This window comes from Carassius auratus, unplaced genomic scaffold (assembly GCF_003368295.1).
Source record: "Carassius auratus strain Wakin unplaced genomic scaffold, ASM336829v1 scaf_tig00214902, whole genome shotgun sequence".
NCBI classification, from domain to species: Eukaryota; Metazoa; Chordata; class Actinopteri; order Cypriniformes; family Cyprinidae; genus Carassius; species Carassius auratus.
The window spans coordinates 939,085-960,000 of NW_020527851.1; the positions used below are offsets into that span (position 1 = coordinate 939,085).

General features: G+C 38.3%; 2 protein-coding genes across 6 annotated transcripts in view; both read right to left on the reverse strand.

Moving 5' to 3' along the window:
• Positions 1-3,483: 3,483 nt before the first annotated feature.
• Positions 3,484-7,445, reverse strand: LOC113093154 (uncharacterized). Of its 4 annotated transcripts, none has more exons than XM_026259015.1 (3): positions 7,275-7,445; positions 7,060-7,129; positions 3,484-6,886 (listed from the first exon to the last, which is right to left on the reverse strand). In XM_026259015.1, exon 3 carries the CDS (start codon positions 6,249-6,251, stop codon positions 4,872-4,874), a length of 1,380 nt encoding a protein of 459 aa, XP_026114800.1. In that variant the 5' UTR covers positions 6,252-6,886; positions 7,060-7,129; positions 7,275-7,445; the 3' UTR covers positions 3,484-4,871. The 4 variants fall into 4 exon arrangements, with proteins under 4 accessions (XP_026114800.1, XP_026114799.1, XP_026114798.1 ...); XM_026259014.1 differs by having other exon boundaries at positions 3,484-6,978; XM_026259013.1 differs by having other exon boundaries at positions 3,484-7,129.
• Positions 7,446-16,716: 9,271 nt separating this feature from the next.
• The window catches only part of LOC113093161 (SLIT and NTRK-like protein 4), a 5,887-nt gene continuing 1,687 nt past the window's right edge, over positions 16,717-20,916 (reverse strand). Inside the window, exons 2-3 of one of the 2 annotated variants that reach the window (XM_026259023.1) lie at positions 18,839-20,916; positions 16,717-18,348 (exon numbers count right to left, since the gene is read on the reverse strand). The exon at positions 18,839-20,916 is cut by the window's right edge and continues 266 nt beyond it. In XM_026259023.1, coding sequence (XP_026114808.1) covers positions 18,340-18,348; positions 18,839-20,916 — 2,087 coding nt within the window. In that variant the 3' untranslated portion in view covers positions 16,717-18,339. The other variant, XM_026259022.1, reaches the window with a different exon arrangement.

Genomic DNA, 20,916 nt, shown 5'->3' on the forward strand with positions numbered 1-20,916 from the left:
TCAACATAGAAACAGTCCCTTAAAATCACATCTTGGTATACAGACCAAATACATTCACAATATAAAAAAAAACTAAATGGGAGAACAACAGGATCAAAAAAAAAAAAAATAAATAAGAAAAAAATAAAATAAAATAAAAACAAAAGCATAACAATAAAAGTAGTAATAAAACAAATTAGATCCAAACAGGGGCGTTAACCTTATTGTCTACTTTTTGTACTTGCATTGTTTCTATAAGCCTCACCACCGGTCTGATAATTCTTCCAGCTCTTGATCTAACTGAAGTCATCAAACCTCCAACATCAGTTTTGCTGTCAAATTGAGCTGACACCACAGTAGTTACATTGCTTTGAGAGTCAACATCTGATGATAGATCAAATGCAGACAAACTCGAATTCATGTCCAGATCAGATTCATTGTCAATTGAACATGCAAATCCAACAGAGTCTTCCAACTCAGCCAATACCACGGGGTCACCGGAATCATTATGACACACAAGCCATTCTTGTGCACCATTGCCAATTTCCGAAACCTCTGACCCCTTTTTGGAATCTCTTGAAGATTCAAGCTCCGAAACCCATGCAACTGTTCTCTCATCAACTGTTCTCTCCAAGTGCTCTAGCGTGTGAGTTTGGTCACCGCCAACACACCTTTCCCCTCCCACAGGTCTCTCTGCAACATCATCAGGGAAAGGCAAAAAATTCACAGGCATGATCAAATTACGATGAACAATCTTCACTTGGCCTGAGGAAGAATTCTCAATTTTGAAAGTATTTGTTTCAACATTTTTGTCTACTACAATGTACAGACTGCTCTCCCAGCGATCGGACAGTTTTCGCTTGCCACGTTCACCCTTATTTGCCAACAAAACCCTGTCCCCAACATCTACTGGAGCACCCTTGAGCTTTCTGTTATAAAGAGCAGCATGTCTTTTCAGTTGTTTTCCAGCAGTCCTTCTCGCAATCGTCACTGCTTGTTTGAGATCTTCCATCAATTCCCTAACGTACTCATTGTAGTCAACAACATCATTATCTCGCAAAACTGACCCAAACACCACATCGACTGGGAGTCTCGGGGTCCTGCCAAACATCAGTTGAAAAGGTGCATATCCAGTGGTCTCATGAATCGTACAATTGTATGCAAATGTCAGAGATTTAAGCAGTCGAGGCCACCTTTGCTTCGCTGCAGGGGGGAGTGCTCGAATCATGTTTCCAAGTGTCCTATTAAATCTTTCCACACCCCCATTACCCATTGGGTGATATGGAGTGGTGTGTGACTTTTCCACCCCTGCAACTGACAACAGCTCAGAAATCAATGCACTTTCAAAATTCGCTCCCTGATCGGAGTGAATGCGTTTGGGAAAGCCATATATACAAAAAAAATTGCTCCATAATTGCTTAGCTACAGCTTTGGCTGACTGGTTTGGGCAATGAAAAGCATGTGCCATTTTAGTAAAATGATCAGTGACAACAAGTACATCCACTGACTTATTCCTGCTGTCCTCAGCTGACCAAAAATCGACACACACAAGTTCCAAGGGTTCAGATGTCATAATGTTTTCAAGAGGAGCCCTAGCCTCTGGCTCAGGTGATTTACCGTAAACACACCTCTTGCAGCATTTGACATAATCTCTCACATCCGCTTCAAGTTTGTGCCAGAAAAAACGTTGTCTCACCAAATACAATGTCCTCTGTTGGCCCTGATGGCCAGCGTCATCATGAACCCCCTTCAACACAGTCACCACCAATGATTTTGGGACAACATATTGGAATGACTTTTTCTTTGACACCACATCCCGAGAAACCCTGTAAAGTATCCCGGCTCTCATCTCAAACTTGTTCCAGGATCTAAGCAGCCTGACAACTTCCACTGGCTCCTGTTTACGCTCACGACTAGATGGTTTCTTACCCCTTTCTACATAACAAATCACCCTAGCCAATATGTTGTCGGTCCGCTGCCTATCTGCCAACTCTTCACGTGACAGGCCCTTCAATATTGGTTGATCAGTAGGTAAAACAAGATGAATCAACTGAGGCAACAAAAGGTCACAATGTGAGGTTACCAAATTAGACCTTTTTGCCTCCATGACCGCAGACACTTCCATCACAGACCAAGAACCAGATGGCCTACTTACCGGTGCTTGGGAATGCACTGCCAACATGTCACATTTTGCCTCAATACCCGGCTCAGTGTTTGGCTCAAAAGGGTGTGCAGACCATCTGAAAACCTCTTGCACTTGTTCCCCTTGGACTGCTGACGCATCTTGCAACAGCAAATTGTACGGTACTCTAGTAAGGCGATGCAAAGTGCTCTGTTTTACAAATGGCTCTCTACTAAGAGCATCTGCCACAATATTCCTTGAACCAGGTATGTACTTAATATCAAACTGGAATGGCGCCAACTTGGCAACCCACCTGTGCTCGCAAGCATCCAGTTTTGGTTTTGTCAAAATATATGTCAGGGGGTTGTTATCGGTCCATACTGTGAAGGGGCGACCTCTCAGCCAGTGACTAAATTTGTCACATACAGCCCACTTCAATGCAAAAAATTCCAGCCGATGCGCTGGATATTTTGACTGAGCAAATGAAAGTGACTTACTGGCAAAACAAACTGGCCTTGCCATATCCCCATTTTCTGGTACTTGTGAAAGTACAGCACCTAGGCCACTACTGGAAGCGTCCACCGAAACCAAGAAAGACCTGTTAAAATCTGGATGAGCCAATAAAACACAGTCAATCAGAGCCTGCTTAAGACGACAAAATGCCTGCCTACAATCATCAGTCCAATCCTCTGCAGTAAGTGTTCTTTTCAACACAGTCTTCTTAACCTTTTTACCTCTCTGACCCTTAGCGCCAGCAGTTAACTGGAACAGTGGTTTTGCAATTACTGAACACTGTTCTATAAATTGCTGATAATATACTACCATCCCAAGGAAAGAACGTATCTTTTGTTGGGATGGAGCACCAGTTTTGTCATCCATAAGATCCGACTCTGTCATTTCAGTAATCACCTTGATTTTATCAGGGTCTGAAGCCACACCCGCCTCGCTGACAACATGACCAAGAAACTTCACTGACCTTTGCATAAAATGACATTTCCCTGGAGCCAACTTCAAATTATGAGACTTCAGGCGCTCAAAAAACCAGCTCCAATCTCTTTAAACCCAACTCCTCATCCGGAGCAAATACAAGCACGTCATCCAAGTAACAGAGAAGGCTCAAGAAATTTTGATCTCCAAAAATTCCGAGCATCATTCTCATAAAAGTTGCTGGACTATTACAAAGTCCTTGAGGAAGACGGTTATACTCATATAACCCAAAAGGCGATGTGAAAGCAGTGTATTTTCGGTCTTCCTCATGTACTTCAACATTGTAGTAGCCGGACGTCAGGTCCATAGTGGAAAAAAAAAATTTTCCACCCAGTGCAGCTAAAGCATCGGCTTGATGTGGTAATGGATGAGCATCCTTTATAGTTCCAGCATTGAGCCACCTAAAATCAGTACAAAGTCTTAAATCTCCATTTCTCTTCCAAACAATAACAAGAGGTGAAGCATATTCGCTACTAGATCTCTTGATAATGTCTCTCTCTTCCATTTCATCCAAGGCTTGCCTAAGCTTATCGTACTGATTAGGCGGAAGTCGTCTGTATGGGAGCCTAAATGGACGGTCATCACTCAGCCTTATCCGATGTACATAGCCCTCAACTTTGCCGCAGTCAAGTCTGTGTTTAGAGAAAATACATTCATACTTCTCAATTAGATCAACAAGTTTTTTTTTTCCAATCAGAAGACAAATGACAGGAACTCAAATCAATGCCTGCGAGTCCCAGCTTCGTTAACCTATCATGGAACTCACAGTCTCTCCTGGGTACACCAATGTCAGACAAACTGCAACCACTTGAAATGTCATGAACCTCTACATTGTTGGTATGTTGTCTGATTGGGCATAATAACCCTCCATTTGTGACGCCTTCACATGCATCATCAAAGTCTTCCAGTGCCAAACATGGATAAATGTCAGCCAATTTTGCGTTACGTCTGAGAGTAATGGCCACCGATGAAGGGTTAATTACCTTAACAGGCACCCATCCATCAGCCCACAACCTTGCCACTGTACGACCAATCAAGATATTTCTGGGTCTGGAGCGTGCTCCACACGGCTCTGCAATGATGGCACTGCCTGCTGACAAATTGTTTAGATTAGAAAGCTTTGCCCAAACTAAATGCTCCTTTAAGGGTTCAAGTGTTACGGAATTCTTCAGTTTAACTGTCCCAACCTTTCCAGGAACGACTGCTCCGTTCCACCTCTCCACATTAGCCAGCAACTGAATAAGTTTACTATCCTCAGAATCCTTATTGACAGACATCCTTCTTTTAATCAATTCTCCTCGACTTTTCAACTCTTTGATCAGGTACTTTATCACATTGCTACCCACAATGATGTCATCATCTTGGCCGTCAACAATCAATGTTGGAACCTGAACAGTACACCCGTAAACAGTCATGTTTATGTCACACATCCCACTAGGTTTTGTTTTCGACCCTCCACAGCCGACCAGCACTACATGAGTTGGAGTCACCGAATCATTCAAGGCTACTCCTGCATCCTTTAACTTAGACACAACCCCAGGGCTCACAGTGCAAGCCATAGAACCACAATCTATCATACCTTTAACAGTTAGTGTGTTTTCCAAACAAACGTCAGTATAAAACAATCCCTCATGCATTGACAGTTTTCGTGTGTTTTGAACTATCACAGTCATGTTTTGGTCAAATTCCTCACGCACAGTAGAATATAGTGATTCCAAATCAACATCAAATACTTGGGGGTTTTCATTGGGCCCTGCATCTCCCCCCACCTCATGCGGGCCATTTAGTTTCCCTGCTGGCCAGAGGGACATGCCGTTGACGAGACCCTGACAAGCCCATCTGCAACAATGTTTGGGCATTCAAAACGTGTGTGATTTGGTGCAAAACACACAAAGCAAAGCCCATTTGCTCGACAGTGGTAAGAGGTGGTATGGTTAGAGTCTCCACATACCTTACACGGGCCCCACCTATCACCTTTAGTTTTGGGCCTCGGTCGAACAGGCTTTTCAGCAGGTTTTGTCATCTCACTTGGAACTCTTTCCAACACATGTTCCAGTCGTGTGATCAGCCGCTCTAAGGATTCGACAGAACTGCAAGCAAAAGACTGCTGTACTTGAGGAGCATTACACTTGACTACTGATACCTCATTATTGCTAACTTCATCATGAGCAGTAGGTAAAACATGCAATACAGTTTCTTGTTTCTGAGCTAAACATGATAACTGATTTCGTGTATACTTGTTTTCCCTTTGAAATTCATCCAACCTTTCTTGCACTTCAGCAGCTGTCCAATGTTGCTGGGGTTTACATCTGAAAATCAGCTGCAATTGGGGATCTGGGCAATGTCTAACAAACATAACGGTCACCTCCTGAGATGGATTATCAAGTTTCTTCCCTTGTCTTTTCAAGCAGTCCTCTGCTACATCAATTGCCCTGTTTAACCTTATCCAATAATCAAATGGACTTTCTCCTTTTAAGGGCAGTGTAGCATAAAAATCAGCTAAGGGCATAGCAGAGTGCACAGTTTCACCAAAATGTTGCTTCAGGATGTCAAAAATAGGTCCAGGGCCATTAGTCAGGTCAGTTTTTGCGTAGTTGCGTAAAGCTATTTTAACAACGTCCCGTGCCCTCCCCATTAATCGGCCCAAAACCTCTTCAGCCTGACATTCTTGGCTATACTCACGCTTACGCAAGTATACTGACATCAATTCCACCCATTCATACACTGTGCATTTATCAGAACCATCCCCTCGATAGTATGCTGGCTCTTTAACATCAGACTGTAATACCAGCTTCAGGTTTTGTGTTCCAGAGAGTATGCTACTGCCAGGTTGTTCAGCTCTGAATCCTTCCCCACCTCCCAACACTCTTGATTCCAAACAAGATACAATATTTTCACTGATGGATTGACCTATTTGTTTCACAACAGTGACCAACATATCTACAGGAATACTGCCCCCTTCAGTAGAAGTCCCTAATGCAGTCCTATCTGCCATATTACCCCCGGACTGATCAGTTTTGAGAGTTTCTCCACAATTTTGAAAAGCTACACATGGTGTGGAAGTAAGTGGATAGCCAGTAAGCCCTCTATCCACAGAAAATGTTACATCAGTCTGGTACACCCCTCTCCCTCTGCCCAGGCCTGGTGTGTTATACTTTTCCATGTCTTTCCAAAAATCACACTACTAGTAACTGAACCCAGAAATATTTCAGAGAATAAGTATAGCAATTCAATTTTGTATAAACCTAAAAAAATATATATATACTCAATTCAGTGCCTGTATTCATGTAGTAGTGCAAGCAACCACCTCGTCTTCACTTCCAAGCTCCACCCGTGTCAAACTCTGAACTTTGTTTCGATTGCCTCAAGTCCTCTGTGCACAGAAGCTCCAAAGTAACGCCACACGCCGATCCCCCGACGTCCGCCTCGCGACGATCCTCCGACGTCCGCCTCGCGCCGATCCTCCGACTTCCGCCTCGCGACGATCCCCCGACGTCCGCCTCGCGCCGATCCTCCGACTTCCGCCTCGCGACGATCCCCCGACGTCCGCCTCGCGCCGATCCTCCGACTTCCGCCTCGCGACGATCCCCCGACGTCCGCGTGCACAGATTTTCACGTTTCAGCTGCACGCCAATGCCGGGTTCCGCCTGACGTTGCGCGTCCGACACAGGTGCTTAGAAAGACCGATCACGGCACCAATGTAACTGGTCTTTTCTTTTAATCTTTTCTGCGTTGTGTTGTGTATCAATAAAGCTCGTGAAAACCAAACTCTTCTCCCAGCCTTTGTTTTTTTATTCACTGAGAAAACAGGATAACACAGAGTGAGTTGATCAGTTCCAGCATATTCGACACTCCTCGTGCTGGCACGCACTGGCCTTTTTACAAATGAACTGACCGAGAGTGAAAATTAAAAAAAATATTAAACATTGTTGAAGGATTATATTGTCACAAAACCACAACATAACCTGTACCTGAGAAAACAGGATAACACAGAGTGAGTTGATCAGTTCCAGCATATTCGACACTCCTCGTGCTGGCACGCTAAAATAAAACAAACATCTTTTACACTCTTCCCCAATGTCTAGCACTTGTCTTGATATCGAATACATGCTGTTGCTCATGATGTCTCACACATTTTGTAGACAGTAACAGACAGAATTTCAGAGCTACCAAACACACAACTTACCACTGGCCTTTTTACAAATGAACTGACGAACGCAACAGGGGCGTACACAGCACGTAGAACCAGCCAGCCAATAGGAAGCTCTGATAAACATTTTTCCATCTAGTCATTTGTAAATGTGATTATTTGATATATCATTATTTGCAAGTGGAGACACACTTTGTATATAACTCTGTTACACTGGCAATAAAGACATACTTTACATCGCATGTAAAATAGTAGGCGGATTAATGCAAAGCTACAACTCTATATGTGGTTAACAATAGAAACTGGTACAGGGGATATGGGCATTCAATTGAAGGTTAATATTCCACGTCTACTTCGCACATTTTAGAACTCAATAAAAAATAGAATTATACGTTTTAGTTATAAAATGTTCGGTGTTACATGATCTTAAAAATGTGTTTTAGTATGTTGGTTGGTATCATTATTATTATTATAATACAATATTTAATTATTATTACAATTATTGTGTTCCTGTAGCTCAATTGATAGAGCATTGCGCTATCAAGCACAATGTTTGGGGTTTGATTCCCCGGGAACACATGATAGGTAAAAATTGATAGCCTGAATCCTAAATGCATACATTTAATTTAATTTTTATTTTTATTATTATTAATGCACATATATTTAAGTCTTTTTTTTTTTTCTTTATGGCCATATTCACATCCCTTAATCCAACACAATAGCTAAACTTACCTAAATAACTATCTTATTAACTATTAATAAGCAGCAAATTATCTGTTTGTTGAGTCAAAAGTCACAGTTGATTGTGATAATTGTTCCCCAAACTAAAGTGTTACCATTCTGACCACACCACTTCTCAACCAATCAGAAAGCAGATAATACTTCCACATTCATTCCCACACAATCAAGGATGTACTTCAGTCCCTTCTTAACAATTGGCATGGTTTCACTGCTGTATAATAGTAACATTAGCTGTATAATAGCATAATGATGGAAACTGATGCAAACAAAATACATTAATTGAGTGAGGAAAACTACTTAGTTTTTAATGTACTGTTTATAAATGACTGTCATTTGTATTAATAGAATGTTTGTTTTATTTAAACTATAGAAACTGAAATGGAATAGAACCATGGCAATGAGGAGCCATACAACTGCATCATTCATTCCTAATATTTTATTATTTGTATTTTATTTGACAATATTGATACTGACTGAATGCACTGTGTGCTGGGTTTATGAAAATGCATGCACAGTGAGAGGAATGTTTTGGGTTTAATACATTTATGTGGACATTATTAGTAGCATGCTCTCAACTACCATGAAAACAAAAAATGCTCTTGTCTTTGGAGAAATGCACACACACACACACACACACACACACACAAATCATTTGCAAACTGGTTTGTTGTTAATAATTTGCAGGCTATTTTATAAATTGCAGTTTGTACATTGTTAAAACTTTAATAGGATGTGTACAATACGATCATTTTAAGAGCACTTAACTCCTGATAACCATTAACAACTCCTTTACAGCTGGATTAAATACTGTACATAAATTAAGTATGGTTAAGATAACAAAGGATAATCATTTGTTAACTGCGTGACAATGAATGAAGAACGCACTATTTGAACATAGCACATAAATGTATTGACAATAAAGAGACAACAGTAAATCATACAGTTTATAAACTATAAAAATAGCTTGCAAATAATGCGTAAGTGATCTGTTATTGATACTGACTATAAAGTTTTAGCAAAGTTTTGTACAATTTTGTTCTTGGTGATTTGTCCTTACAGAAATCACCAAACTATCGTATGAAAGCCATTATATGTTTGGTAGTAGAAGTTCATATTGTACTAAAAAAAAATCACCACACCCAGACAGTTTTACTCAGTGTATGACAATGTTAGGAAGGTTGTTCTGCTACAATGCAGTGTAATTCTGTTGTGTCAGCATAAGTTACAGCCTGTGACGGAGGGGATATGCCAGCCCTCCGATGGCACAAGTGATTCATCACTTTAGTTTCTTCTTGATTACACTAATGACGTATTTGCATCACATTAGCTGTATTAGTATCACTTCCATTTCTATGTCAAACAGTGACATATAATATGCAATTCTTACATTTTGACTGAATATTTACATTTTGATTGAATCTTGTCTGTTCAACAGTTAACCATATTCATACTTTCTAACTGAATAAATGTAATTGATTTCACAGTGAACAGATTGATGCTGATAAAATCATACCTGTTTCTTACTATTCATTTATAAACTGTATGACTGATAAATATGCATCAAATTAAGTTCATGCTATTATGTTAAAACAATGTGAATCCATATCAGTTTTGTGCACAACTCAAATACATAAATTTAGTCCTGAATAGTTTTTGAGACAATTATATATATATATATATATATATATATATATATATATATATATATATATATATATATATATATTGACTTAATAATTTAGTCTACATTTAAAATAAATAAATGTATTTACAAAGGTATCAAAATCATGGGACACAATGCATCACATGCCTCATTTGATCAAGTTCATGAAGTCATTCTGAAGTCATATTTAAATTAAAAGCACAGAGGGCTTATTCTATTCTTATTATGGTTTTTACATGAAAAATTTACACAGAATTCAGCAATAACCCATCTTAACTCACCAAAGACGTGCACTGACACTGCTGCTGAAAAATTGAGAAGCTTCAAGAATCATTTTGGAATCTGTTGATTCACATGAATATAAGTCTGAATGAATCGCAAAGTGCCTTATGATTCCCACCTCTAGTGTCCACATTTTCAACAAGCTATCAAACATTTCTGCTAAGCACAAATTTAAAATGATGGCTTGAAATACAAGTAAAGGCCATTATTACAACTACATTGAATGCACCAGCGCAAGCTCGGTAAGGGAGGGGGAGAAACGGAAAAAGGGCTCATTTATTTAAAGGAGTTGCCATGGGGAATGACATCCATGATTAATGTGGGGGTTGATTATGCAACCAATTGACTATAATTCACACCCACAGAAACATAGGCCAGTCAGCTGCCAGGAGGGCTGAGGGCATTAATACAAATATTTTGCACAAAGTACAGAATAAGAGGGTATTTACATGACACCATTGACACCATGACACCATTTTTTTTTTTTTATGTGTTTTTGACGTTCATTTTCACAACAATGGCATTTTGTAGGTCTGAAAACACAAACTTTTGAAAATGTGTTTCAACATGCACATTTTTTTTAACACCATACCATTATTCTCTCTTTGTAAACTACAAAAACATGATTTTTAGTACATGGTTCCTGCAGAATCAATGTTCCACATTAACATTGTTTTTGTACAGTTTAGACTTTTTGACAAATAGGCATCTTTTAATAACGATGAAATGGCATGCTCTTGACATGTTTCATGAGATTCACCATTAGCTGTCATTTGTATAGTACCCTTTCTGGGCTTTTCTATTATTATTTTCTGTGATGGACCGAGAAGATACGAGCCTGCAATCCCAAGGCTCTCACATTTATCAGATGTGAGCTTCAGGGTATCCACAGAGAAAAAGCATAGTGAGTGAGTCTGGCTGTAAGTCAAAGAGACTGAGAATGTCATGGATAAACATGCTTTCAACTCTCTCTCTCTCTCTCTCTCTCTCTCTCTCTCTCTCTCTCTCTCTCTCTCTCTCTCTCTCTCTCTCTCTCTCTCTCTCTCTTTTATTTCTATCTATCTGATTTATTTACATAATGTCAAAATACAAAATTCAGCGGTTCTCCAAAGACTGGAGTGTGCACAGAAAAAAAAAAAAAAAAAAAAAAAAGTGAAAATGTGCGGTTGTGAAAATTGTATCTCTTTATGATGAAAGCATGGAAGAAGGAAAATAATTAATAGATACATGAATGAATTAACAAATGAATGAAAAAAAAAAAAAAATCACTTTTAAACATTTTAAATGCAATTTATTCCTGTTAAGGCAAATCTGGATTTTCTGAATCATTAGTAGTAGTAGTAGTAATATTAAATAATTTCCTATTACCAATGTTAAGAACATGTGCCACTTAATTCTTTTTTGAGAACAGTATTACACCACCACTTAAAAGTTTGGAGTATTTATTTACTTTTTATTATTTATTTATTCATTTTTTTTAGGTTTTTAAAATATGTTAAATTATTATTATTTTAAATAAATGCTCTCTTTCTAACTATCTATTCACACACACAGTTTTCACAAAAATATGAAGCAGTTTTCAACTGCTGAAACTTTTTTTTGAGCAGTCATAATAATAACGTTTCTTGTGCATTTACAGTACATGGAAAGAAGGTGATCTTGAAACTTCAACAAACAACCATTTCCACATTTAGAATTACACAGACAATTTCAGATCGATATGACGGACAGCTTATTAGGATTAATGTGCCTTTAAAACAAATTCATCTTTCATTAATCAAATACAGGCATCAGCATGAGATGTTCTTCTTAATATCAGGAGACAACTTCTTGCTTTTTTTTTTGTTTTTTTTGCGCTCCATTCACAGGAAGTTTGTGAGGATTATCTACATATATTAAATGAGCTGCATTCATGGGATGTATATTTGTGAATAATACATGGAGTTGCAAAGACAGCATCACCAAGTGATATCAAGAGACTGTTGGACTGCTAGTAAGACAAGCTATGTGCAGTTAACACATGCAGATACAGTATAAAGCTGACAGTATCTGTTCTTAAAAGCAAAAGCAGTGATTGAATGGATAATTTTAAACAGAACATGTAAATGTTTAACAGCTGTCTTGATTGTATCAATGGTTTGGTTCCAACTGTGCAATTAATTGTGTGAATGGAATACTGCATTAAATGTTTAAATACAAAAATAAATGAACCTTAAACTCTGGTTACTCTGCCGAAAGGCATTATCTAATATTCATGACCACAGAAAAGACTCAACATTAATATAAAATTGTTCTAGATTTAGGGTGCAATTAAAACCTTCAAGTCATTATAAATAATATGAATCTTGACAATAAAAAACAAGCATGTCCGAGCAACAATGTGACCGTATTAGTTTTAGCAGAGGTTCCCAACTCTTGCCTTTGAGGTTGACTTTCCTGCAGAGTTCAGCTCCAACCCTAATCAAACACACATAAACAAGCTAACCAAGGATTTATGAAATATAATTTTACACGCAGGTGAGTTTGATCAAGGTTGGAGCTTAACCTTGCAGGAAAGCTGAGAATGCCTGAAGTATATACTGTAACATACCTTTTGACGTACAAATGAATGAATTGCATGCAAATACAATATAGCGAACACGTGGGTGGCATCTGCAAACAAATTATGAAAGATTTTCCTCAAGTTCAAACAGGTTTAAGAGTAACCACAGGTGTATTTAATTTATTGTTTTATCATGTAAAATCTAACGATAATCTCACATTTGCTTTTTTTAACACTTTCGGTTAGGTTTAGTGTAGGTTGTGTGTTATTTTCAAATGTGATGCAGTGCCCTTTATCAACACTCATTTCATTTCCAAACTGCCACAATATGCACTACAACCAATATAATAAAATATTGTCGGATACTTGTTCACCTGTTTCCGATAAAACTGAACACGCTCTCACTGGACATTGGTGACTAACGCTGCTGTATCACATGCAACTCAATTAAAATTAAATTTATGCATTTAGAAGACACTTTTATCCAAAGCGACTTACAGTGCATTCAGACTATCAATTTTTACCTATCATGTATTCCCAGGGAATCAAACCCCCAACCTTGTGCTTGATAACGCAATGCTCTACCAATTGAGCTACAGGAATACTACAATTTGCAACTATACTTACTAGAGTGGACATTTCTATAATGCCAAAAACGAGGACACTTTGGAAACTGAACCAACACTTTTCAATAAGGACAGAAATTAATTTTAATTTAATTGTCATCTAAAAGTGATATTTACAACCCTTATAACCAGCTCAGTGATGCCATGAATGAATTTACACTGCAGTTGCAATTGCATCAACAATGTTATAAGATCAATGCTTTAAATATAACATATATTAAAGTAAATGAGACTTTAAATATGAAACTAAATCAGTAAAATATACTTACCAGTAAGTTATTAGGTAAATGACTGATTTAGTGTTTCAACTGATTAGTTCAAACAGCTGATTCAAAAATGAAGCAGGTGATCTGCTGATAGTATTCCTATTATCTTTTGTCATAAAAAAAAAAAAAAAAAAAGAAGAGTAGTATACAAGTATGCAGTTTTGAATTTAGACACTGTCTTTCTGAATGGCTTATGGAATCATTGACTCATTTGAATCGTCCAAAAACACTCAATAATTCAAAACACAACTGTAGATCGGAGACAGCAAAACAGTCCACACTGACAATATTGTGTCTAAAATCCATGTCAATAAATATTAACTTGAACATAAAATTACCATTTATTTAAGTGTGTGTATTTATTAATTTATTTATACACCATTGAATAAAATAGTAATCTTAAAAGTAGGACAAATGAGCATCTGGCTCAAGCCTGCACTAGTAAACAGACATGGTATTTCAGAACCCTAAAACTGGACGGGCGGCCACCCTAAACACATCCTCACACTTTAGGTTGTATTTAGATTTCAGCAAGAATAGCTGCCAGACTCTGTTAAACTTCTCACATTGCCAAGATGGAAGTGTTTCCTTCGCCTGTAAATTGTTAATGTGAGGCTGACTATACAACCTTGTGAACAAATGGACAAATAGAAACCAGGAGACATTCTGGCTTTGTTGCATCGATGTAGAGCAGAATGACATGCTCTGGGAGTCTGGGACACCTGAGCTTCCAGTGTGTCTCTATTTCTTTGTCTTATTCATTTCCATCCAACTGAAGTGTGAGGATGAATTTGTAATCCATGATCAGGTAATTCTCCTTCCATTGGGAAATCACTGAAAGAGTATACAAAACCAAAACAGCACAATTACATTCTTTACACATGTAGGCGGAAAACAAATTGGAATCTGACAGTGAAAGAGACATATTGAGAATGATCGGTAAACACATTTACAGGCTAAATAATAGGCCGTCAACATTTTAACAAAGAAGGTCAAATGTTGCTAGAAATAGGCTAATAAAACATGTTTAGGTGCACACTTCAGGTCGGACAACTTATAAAACATTTTAATTTATAAATTATGCATTTTTCTTTTCTTTTTTTAATACAAAAATTCTTTATTGCAAAGAAAAGAAAGAAAAAAAAAACTTTTTTTGAATAAATAGCTCAGGAAGTGATGATGACATAGATATCATGTTTGGCTACGTAGGCTATTGTATATTATTAGCATTTTTTTTTTTATTGGCAGAAAAAAAAAACAGTATTTCAAATGCAGAATGATTTATTATAATTCATTGAAAGGTTATTATTTTATTTGTATTTATTTTTCCTCACTACCAATAAGAACAGGGACTTTTTTTTTAATTTAATTTATTTTTTAGATAATTAATATCTGTAAAAAAAAAAAAAAAAGGAAAAAAAAAAAGAAGTTGGCTTACAGTATTGTTGCTTCCTCTCTTTTCTCCCTGATGCAAGACTTCGTTGAACAGTACAGTAAAACACACACACACACACACACACACACGCAAACACAGTTGTGCCCTTGCTCTGAAACACCTTCTTCGATTCACGTGAAACATCGCTGTTGTGCTACTGTCATGCTTTATGTCACATTTTAAAGAGAGAAGTAAAGCATTTTTGTATCATCCCTGATGTTACTGTCACCCCAACTTTTTGAATAAACCTGTCACCAAGAACAGGCGGCAGTGATTTGTTTACTTCCTTCAAATCAAATTGAAAAAGGATGCCAAGCCAAAACTACAAAACAGGCCGTTTTTCCGCAGCTGTCCTCTACATCTCAGAAAACGGCTGCCACTGCTTCTGCCCCCCGAAGACTGTACGCTGCACCAGTTAGTTTCAGACCATAAAAGCAGCTGCATTTTCCACTTTAACTACAAGTTTCAAGGGTTCAATATGTCCAAATTGCCAGAGAAATGGCGCATCAGGTCCTCTGAGCTTATCGTTTGTGCCTGTAATGAAAAAGGACTACATCTGAACATTCAGTATTGCCTCCGGCATTGTGCATGTTACTGCAGCTAAACACTTCTGCGTCAAATAGAGCAGAAACAGGTGATGAGGAAAGAGAGGGATGATGCCGTTCGCACAAACTGTTTAATACAGAAGCGCTTGTGTTCAGCCACGGACCAATGACTTTCCTCCCTGGCTCATTTAATGCAGCTATATCCAACAATGTCAAAAGCGTGGTTGTCAAGGAAACATTATCGAGCATGAGTCACAAATTCAGAGTTGTGCCGGCCCCCAATACAATCATTAATTAGTGCACTAGGAAGTCTCAGTTACATGGAAACAACACACAAAAAAAAGTTTAGCAACTGGCTTAAGCTTGGTCTTTCTAAAGAGAGCTTTACTGTACACCATCCACCTTTAAATACCAATGTGTGCTTACAGTTTTAGACTTAAAACTGGATTAAAAATACTACCATAGATGTATAATATTTTCCTTTAAGACACAGCATTCTCAATGAATGAACATGGACACCCACACACACACACACACACACACACACATCTCAGCAGAACAAGACAATGTCTTCAAAACAAAACCAACTTAATGGTTGTGGGAGTGGTGGTGGGGTTACTTAAAACTTAACATTCAAGGAACTGGAGCAATTCAGCAATCTTGGTGTCTTTATCTGCAAAAGTATGATAAATACAATACTTAAACAGAGGAGATCTGGGGCAAATATAATGCTTTTTGATATTCAGAAGACCAAAGGTACTTTAATGTTCACTGTATCGTGTAGAGACTCATTCTTTCAGTTCAGCTATAAACATGGTTGCTATGAAAACATGAGCTGGCATCAGCTGCAAATTCTGAAGTCATTAATATCTTTAGTGTGTAACATAATTTGAATATAACAAATGTCACAAACCACACATCACGATAAAATGCAGAGTATTATCACCTGCCATTCATATATGTCATTCAAATTTAAACTAGTAACCTAAGATAAAATATACATATCAGTTGAAATTAAGTTTAAAGACATCAACATTTCAAATGGCTTCAAATCACTTCAAATCACAAAAAAAAAAAAAACATTTCTTTTTTTTCTTATACGTGTCAATTGCCCCAAATCGTCCCCTTTCACAAAGATTAAAACCTTGAATAAAAGTAAAAAAAAAATAGATAAATAAATAACTAAATAAAAAAGTTCCTGAATGTGCTGCTCAAATACTAAATATAAACATGTCAGTGCATAGAGTATCCAAAATAGAATTAGTTACAATGAAAGAAAAAAAAAAAAAAAAAAGGACAATTGGTGGTTTCTGCATAAACCTTTGCACATGTTGGCCTAATGCACGCCAAAATGCTATTTTAGACATGCAGTGCATCAAACATGATGTTTCGGGTTCAGTGTTTTAGATGAAGTACATACGAGAAGGACTGTCAAGAGCCTCTCAAAAGCACAATCCTGCTATTATTATTATTAATTCTTCCCACATTTCTCTCTCACACACACGACATTTATTAGAGAAGTTAAGACCTTTGGAAACCTGAACCATATACCAGAGACCAAGCGTGAGGGTTTAGCTGCTTCAGTAAAATAAAAATACAAATCTTAATTTACCAAATTGTCTGTAAGAGCATTCAGGGCATTTTATTTGTAAAGCAACTTTAACAATCAAAAAAACATGATAAGACTTCTGTAAACAGAAACAGAAACAGAAAAAAGGGATACAAAAAGCATAAAGAAAGAAAAGACAGAGCAAATTACATTGTATTTGAATACCTTGACCTCAACAGGATTGCACAATGAAGTTAACCAATATACAGATTCCTCATTTTATTTATTTTATCTCTCATGGTACATTCTACTTTAAACAATCATTAATTTAATATTTAAATAAAGACTGAATGAAATTAAGCCTTTTCTTAAAAAAAAAGAAAAAGAAAAAAATCTCTCTCTTTTATTAATTTGAACAGAAAACAAAGATTTCAAGCTAACATGATTGAGCATAATAATATTGCACATGAAAAGTGATATGATTTAAATCTGCAGCCTTTTCATATGGTGAGTTAATCTCACAGTTGTGTCAATAAGACACAGTCCTCTCCACATGTATAAATTACGTTCAATTAGTACTTTATTCCCACAATACGTTTGCTCTGTCCAGAATCATATCACGTTAATGCACACTTATTTGGTTGCATATTGTTAATAAGAAACCTTTTACTAGTTGCTCTGGGATATAAGAATAAGCAAACTGTTAGATGTGATATGCTAGGAGGCCTCACATCGTGCAACGTGACAGTGAAAATGACATCACCGTCATCTGTATGCCTCCGTCAGTCAGCAACCAGCAGAATTCAGAATGTATTCAGAAGATAATTTTAGATTCAGAGCTCAAACTAAAAGCCTGTATCACTTATAGCATTCAAAATGTCCCTTGAAATTGTTAAATAGTACCAATAGTCTTTAAATAATTCTGCATAGAAAAATAAATTAAATATGAAGTCAAACTACAAATTGACAGGTGACAGTGGTCGTCAATGTTTTTGCATGTTTTTTTTTTTTTTTTATGTTTCTAGAATCCACTGTTTTTCTTGATGAGCCTGTTGAATTAAATTGTCGACTGTTGTAATTTACACAACTGCCCCACAAATACAAATAATGTTGACTTACAAAATAAATCCATATACGCTTACATGGCAAGCAGCTGTTTAGTTTCTCTTTGAGTTTGTGAATGTCCTGTCATGTGCCTTAACCAAACACTTCAAGGAGAATCACATTTCAGTAGAACAATATCGAATGGCTCTTTACAGGTAATTGGAATAATCCAAAATGTCCGGATGTTGGCCATCAGTGCCTTCACATATAATCAAATCCAAGAGATTCAAGTCCCCAAAAGTGGCAAAATATAATCCAAGAGAGGGGAGTCTGGGGCATTCCACCACTTTCAAGCATTTGCCAACTTCCATTTCTTCCACTCCATTAGATTTTGTCATCCCAAGATGCCTAAAAATACTTCCAACCAAACACAATGAAGAAGGGTCAATATGAAGTACACTCAACACAGTTTCATGACCCAATTTGGTAAAAACAAAGTTCAGTGGAATTTGATGGAATTCTTAATCAAAAGCAGCAAACTAAAACTATTTTTTTTTATGGATACTGACTAGTGTGACGTTTTATGTAATTTTAACACAGCCAACAATTCTAAGGGAGTTACGTTTTGTGTAATGAAATGTTTCCGGTATTCCATTGGTGATTTAGATTTGTCTTAAGGCACTTTTGTCATTACAGGGCAGTTGAAGATGATGTTCTAGAATTTACTGAGAGCTGTCTGTTCCTCTAGTACTTGAAGGTAGTCTGGGGTCCCCATTTTTGCCTTTAGTTCATAATAATCACTTTTACGCTGCTCAATCACTATCTTACTGTGGTTGCACCCTATCAATGATTTTTTCATTTTTTTGTCATGTGGTTTCTCAGGGAAACGGATCTCAAAGCCACTCACCCCTATACTGTTGAAATCCTTTTTGTTCTGCAAGTAGTTGGGGAGGAATATGCTGTCTCGTCGCGGTAAGAACTCGTCCAGCTCGTCAATGGTGCTTAATCTGTTCCTGGAGTCCAAGGATAGAGAGTCCTTGTCTTTGTCGGCACTGTTGTGTAGCATCATTTTCTGTCTTTCTGAATCTTCGAATTTGAAGTCCAACTCTGAGTCTCTAATTCCACAAGTGTGAGCTTTGTTCATGTACTCGATGGTCTGCGAGATGAAGGTCTCTCCACCCAGTTCATCCTTCTTGTTAGATTTGTGATTGTGCCTCCTGATCTGAAGAGGCATGGAGCCGCACTCCTGGTTGCCAAGTCCCTCCTGTCTTCCTGCTGGCTTTTTGTTGCGTCTCAGCACAAAGACCAGCAGGCAGAAGGCCACAAAGACAGTGAGGATCAGAACTACCAGTATACTTAATATCATAATAGACAAGGGCACAGGACCACCTGGGGGTGCCTTGCCAACGCCAGCAGGTGACAATGATGTGAGGACAGGGGTGGCGCTGGTCAGGATTAAAGGAGGCCTGGCTATGAGCTTCGGGCACATGATCTCATTTTTCAGCTCTCTCAGCTCAACGTTAGAGAACTGCACTGGAGACACACACTTGATACCTTTGGCAGCGACCCCTTCGTTCAGCTTTTCCAGCCAGAGTTTCAAAGCCACTAAATCACAGGAGCATTCCCAAGGGTTGCCATCCAGGTCTATCTGAGTGAGAGATTTGAGCTGGTCTAGGACGCCACTCACAGGCAGAGTCATGAAGTGGTTGTTCTTTATATTCAATCTGGCAAGAGAAACGCCTGCAAAGATGTAAGCAGGCAGACTTCTGAGCACATTGTTATTCATGTACAAGAGCTGCAAATTTGGCATAGAGTCAAATGTCCCTGCTAGCACCTCCTTTATGGCATTATACTCCAAATAGAGATATTGGAGGTTACTGAGCCCAAGAAACATTTCAGGGTGCAGCTGCTCCAGATGATTTCCATTTAGGTATAGCCTACGGAGGTTTGTAAGATTTGCGAAAACACCTTTTTGGACGGTGGATATTTGATTGCTGCCCAAATGTAATAAATCTAAACCTTCAAACCCTTGGAAGTCAGTGGGATGGATATCTCTGATGTAATTACCACTAAGGTGCAATTTCTTGGCATTCGGTGGTTTAGGTACAAGATCTGCTAGACTCTGAATGTTTCTTTCTTGGCAGCTGACATTAATGCCGAAGTCAGAAGGGTGAGCTTTGCATGTGCAAGGGTGGGGGCAGGAGAGGGGAGGCATTCGCGTTTGATAGGACACAATTTGGCCATTTTTAACAGCTGGGTTAACAGCGACAATCCCATTGACATTTATTTTGGAGGGATTGGTAGTTTTGGGTGCTTTGGTCACTAAAGGTGCAATGGTTGAAGGTGCCACGTTAGACATGGTTAGCCCACCCTCAGGCTGGGAGGGGGGCATCCGTACATCAAAGTCACTGCCTGTCCCCATGGGGCACAGCTCCTGCTTATTAGTCTCCTTTAAGAGTCTGCCATACAGGTCACTAGGGGTCTCACAAATAGCCTCTCCAATGAAAATGTTATAGGGCATATTCTCCAACCAGGCTTTCAAAGGCAACAAATCACAAGTGCAATTCCATGGGTTGTCATCCAACTGCAATTCCACTATCCGCCCGATGTGCTCCAGAACTCCAAGATAAGGAAGCTTCTGTATCCTATTTCCTCTTATGTCCAAGTGAGTAAGGGAGGCAAATCGGAAAATGTTCTCAGGTAGGCTTTGAATCAGATTGTCATTTAAAATAAGAACCTTCAGTTTATGTAATTTGTTGAAGGCTCCTTTCTCAATGAACTTGATTAAATTGTAGTCAGCCTGGAGGTATTCCAAGTTCTCGATCCCTCGGAATGTGTCAGCACGGAGCTCTTTTAACTCATTGTTATTTAAGTGCAACTGTTTCAATGCACTAAGCCCCACAAAGGCCCCTCCCTCAATGTTCTGGAGTTTGTTGTTCCCCAGCTGGAGTGAGACTGCGTGTGTGAAATTCACAAAAGAGTTGG